Source organism: Lactuca sativa, chromosome 4 (genome assembly GCF_002870075.4).
Source record: "Lactuca sativa cultivar Salinas chromosome 4, Lsat_Salinas_v11, whole genome shotgun sequence".
Lineage (NCBI taxonomy): Eukaryota > Viridiplantae > Streptophyta > Magnoliopsida > Asterales > Asteraceae > Lactuca > Lactuca sativa.
In genome coordinates this window covers 158,325,370-158,329,945 of record NC_056626.2, presented here as the reverse complement: position 1 = coordinate 158,329,945, position 4,576 = coordinate 158,325,370, and the positions used below count along the sequence as shown (strand labels likewise).

The 4,576-nt window shown below is 33.7% G+C and overlaps 1 protein-coding gene across 1 annotated transcript; it reads right to left on the bottom strand.

The window, feature by feature from the left end:
- Positions 1-4,117, bottom strand: LOC111906888 (pectinesterase). Its single transcript, XM_023902661.3, has 2 exons — positions 2,830-4,117; positions 1-815 (listed from the first exon to the last, which is right to left on the bottom strand). Exons 1-2 carry the CDS (start codon positions 3,881-3,883, stop codon positions 124-126), a joined length of 1,746 nt encoding a protein of 581 aa, XP_023758429.1. The 5' UTR covers positions 3,884-4,117; the 3' UTR covers positions 1-123.
- Between the last annotated feature and the right edge of the window lie 459 nt (positions 4,118-4,576).

The following is a 4,576-nucleotide window of genomic DNA, read 5'->3' as shown; positions in this document are numbered from 1 at the left end:
TTTCTCTCTCAATCTTTTATGTAGATTACGTATCACGTCACACCCAAACAATTAATAGTTGCTTCGTTTACGATCAAGCTACTCGATTATTAAATAATAAATTAGATTTCCTTAGACCACTGTTTATAAACCCAGGGAATAAGGGAAGCTAGTAGAGCTTAACCAGCTATGGCCTGCAATGAAGTTTTCTGGGGCAAACACTTCAGCCTCCGAAGCATTAGTAATCACCTTGACACCTTCCCATTTTACTCTACCAGAAGTCTCCGACCCTTCACCTGTGTTCTCGTACTCACCATAATACAACGTGTTCAATGCAAAGTCCCCATTCCACTCATGCCATCCAGCTTCATGAATCACATCGCTAACCACCGACTGCATCACCACCGTCCTTGCAAACTCTTTCCACGGCCGCCCTAGATACGTCGGAAAATCCCCTATCACCGGTTGGAGATCAGAAGTGGCTCCGATCCTGCACTTTTGAATCACAATCCCTGTGTTTTGGTTAGGGTCGGTTCGGCTGTGGGCTGTGAGCATGTTCTTTTGACCGGGTCCAGGGAGGCGTGCATGGATGTCGCAGTCTTGGAACACCGCCGCTGCGTTGCCGAAGATGAAATCAATGGTGCCGGCGATCAAACAGTTGATGTAGAATTGACGATTACGGTGGATGTAAAGAGTGTCTTGGTGTCCCAAAATGTCGCATTGATAGAAAGCGGAAAAATCTGAGCCCACACGGAGAGCAACCGCTTGGTGGTTTTCAGCTCCGGCGGTGTTTTCAAATGTTATGTCTCGAGCCAAGAACCCATCACCTACGACAGCTGCATGATGTATCAACACCACAATAAATTATTTTGCAAATAATGTTGTGTAAATATGTAAACCGATGATAACATAATGGATGTGAATGTATGTTGATATTTATAGTATAACATGTATAATTGAAGGACTAATTATGTAAAAAAGTTCAATTTAATCGAAATCAAAGACCAACACTTTTAGAAAATCAAAAAGTAATAAAATGAACAAACTTTTTGGCTTTTTTTTTTCAAAAAAAGAAAAAATCAATTTTACAATGAATCTGATTGCAAAATGACTCCCCACCACTAGATAAAATATATTATTATTATTTTCTGATTCAAAACGACTGTTCACAACAAAAAGAAAATCTTATTTTCACAAAAAAAAGTCACTAGTATTTCTATCATTACGAAATGCATAAACTTTTGTCAGGTTTTTTTTAGTGATAAAGCATTCAAAAAGAACTTTTGCGTCAAAATGGTCTCATTACAAAATAAATTATTTATATATAGAGTATAAAAAAATCATTTTGTTTGTTGAAACGTCCCCATTTTAGATATTGTTATGATTTTCTCTTTTATTTTAATCATCAATCATCGATCATGATGTATGGATTTATATTTGTTTTGTTAAAAGAAAAGTGGGCCACTCTTTTCATAGTCACATGGATAATATACCAAAAATCTTCGCTTTTGTGTTTGCCATTATGATAGACAGTGGAACATGGTTAACTTTTGAATTTAGATGTTGCCTTTATGTTGCATTTTGAATTTTTGATAACGACGTCCCTACCTCATATAGAATAACTTTATACTTTGAATTAAACTTGTAATTTTGAAAAAAAAAATAATAATAACCACCACATTCACAACATTGAGACATTTTTAAATTTTGAACTGAATTTACAATATTATGTAAAGTGTTTTAAATTTATAATTTACTCTAATAAATATGGGAGAATTTCATACATATCCCTTTTAAACTTTAAAATATCATATTTGTCCAGCTTAATTTCTCAATATTATATTTACCCTTTATAAACCTTCAAAATATCATATTTGCCAAAATCTTTTTTTATAATGTTTTTAATATTTTATAATCATTTTTATACCTTAGAATTATTATAATAATTAAAAATTTTAACTATATTATCCTTACGTCTATTATACTGGAATGTGAACTTCTAAATTGTTGGAATGTTGCTCTCTTGACAAACAAAAAGATTCATCTTCAACCCTCTCTATTGAATGTATATTTTGATTGTTTAGTTTTTGTTGTTGTTGATTATTATCATGTTGTACATAGAGAATATTTTAGATATTATCATTGATATTTTGATGTTTAAAAAGTATATATATAATATTTTGATGTTTAAAAAGGGTATATATATATATATATATATATATATATATATATATATATATATATATATATATATATATATATATATATATGATATTTTGATGTTTAAAAAGGAGATATATGATATTTTGAAATTTTATCAAGGGTAAATATAATATTTAGAAATTTTATGAAGGGTAAATATAATATTTAGAAATTTTATGAAGGGTAAATATGATATTTAGAAATTAAATTGGTTAAATATTTTGATGTTTAAGAAGAAAATTCTTCCAGTAAATATCTAGACAAAATATTGAAATCATAGTTAAAAATACAAAGACAGTTGGATTACCATAACTAAGAAGAATGTTTGTTTATTAAAAAAAAATCATTCACAAATATATACTATTAAACAAAAAACAGATCCTTATATTAAATTACTTTTTTATATATTAGTGATTAGACTTTTGTCCATTTTCAAAATAAATTGAATGTACGACAGACTGTATGGGCACATTTATCTACCAATAAAGACAGAATATGCATACGGTTATATCGAAAACACGAGAGCCAGTTTATAATAATATTTTTTTAATGCAAAAAAAAAAAAAAAAACAGGGTAAAAAATTTAAAAGTACAAAATAAATTTTTTGTTATTTAGAAAAATTAGAAAAAAGAGATAAGAAGACAAACCGACGGTGGCGGACTTGAAGGTGGTGGTTCCTCCTTTCACGCTCAGGTTTCCGGTGATGATCGTATCGTTTCTTCCATCTCCCATAAACATTATGTTAGTTTTGCTTTTCGCCACCTCCACATTTTCCCGATATACCCCGGATTTAATCCTAATCACGTACCTTGTTTTGCTCTTCTTCGGCGCTGCTTCCACCGCAGCCGCCACCGTGTCATAGTCTCCACTACCATCCGCAGCAACCACAACGTCTGGCGTCACCGCCGTCTCTGACTGCAACAACCTCCTGTCCCCAGCTGAAAACCACTCCGGCCATACATTATTCACCTCCTCCTTCAAGTTCCTCCCGTTAAGTTTCCTCTCATTCGCCAAATCTATACTCGTCATGTTACAAATCATGGCCAATGCATTGCTGCACATTTTCTCCACCCAGTCATTGCTTTTTTTCAGGGATCTCCGGAGGTTCTTGTCCGCCGTGTCGTGGGAGAAGCCGTCGAGACACGTTTCCTGGTTGGTTAAGGTGGAACTCATTAGCGTCTTGAGGTCGTCGGCATGCTGCCTGAGCGATCTCTTGGTTTGATACTCTTCGAGGTCCTTCATGACATCGTGGAGCTCGTCCAATGTCTCCGATACCATCTCCAGGCAGTCGTGAAGGGCGGCGATCTGGCGCTGCGACCGACCTTTGCGAGTGGTGAGCTTCTTTATGTGGAAGTAGTTATGTTCGACGGCATTAGTTGTTATATTAACAGCAAGCTCGATCACGTCCTTTTGTTTTTTGATATTTTTGTGCATACCTGGGTGGCTGCTGATGACGGAATAGCAGAGGTCTGGGTACAACGTGGCGCTGCATGATGATCTTACGACGGCGTGAGCGGCTGAAACTGTGATGGTTTCTGTGGTGGAGTTTCGAGATTTGACTCCGACCACAATGCCGATTAGAGCGGAGAGTAGTAGGATTGATGCAAAAGCAGTTAAGAAGATCTTTTTTCTTTTGTTGGTTAAGTTAATGTTCTTACCGGAGTTCAAGATTCCGGCGAGGAAATCTTTGATGTGGGTCATCGTTTTTGAGGTGTTTGAAATGGATTGGGACTTGTGTGAAGAAGGAAGAAATAAGTGTGGTTGTGTTTGGAGAAGTGAGTCGCTTTTGTGTTTTTATTGGCGAATTACAAACTAAAAGCCAAATTTTGAGCTTCTAACGAACATAGTATTTGAATGTTGTTATTAATTTCAAAAATCGGTGAAAACAACATTGATTGATTGATCGGAGGAAAGTAGGGGGATGGGGTTGTTGATTATTAACTTTAATATGATATGATGCTACTATTTTCTACGTGTATAAATGTGATTTTAGACTATCCCCATCCACGGATTTTTTGCAAGTTCGTTGACAAAATCTGCAATAAATAAATAAATAATAATAATAATAGTCCAACGCACCAACTAAATAAAACGTTTATTATCTTTTTTTTAAGGCAAAAGGTTTGTAAACCAATAGTAACCAGTTTTGTTTTTTCTCCTAAGTATAGTCAAGTACAGTTAGAAACATAAGTGATTTTAAAAACATAAATGATTTATGAGTAGTTTAAAAGAAAAATAGATTTTCCGTTCTAATATATATATATATATATATATATATATATATATATATATATAGAGAGAGAGAGAGAGAGAGAGAGAAAGGTTATTTGGAAAACAAAAAAACCATAAAAATACATAAAAAAATATCAAGACATCACAAAACTTTTTTTTAAA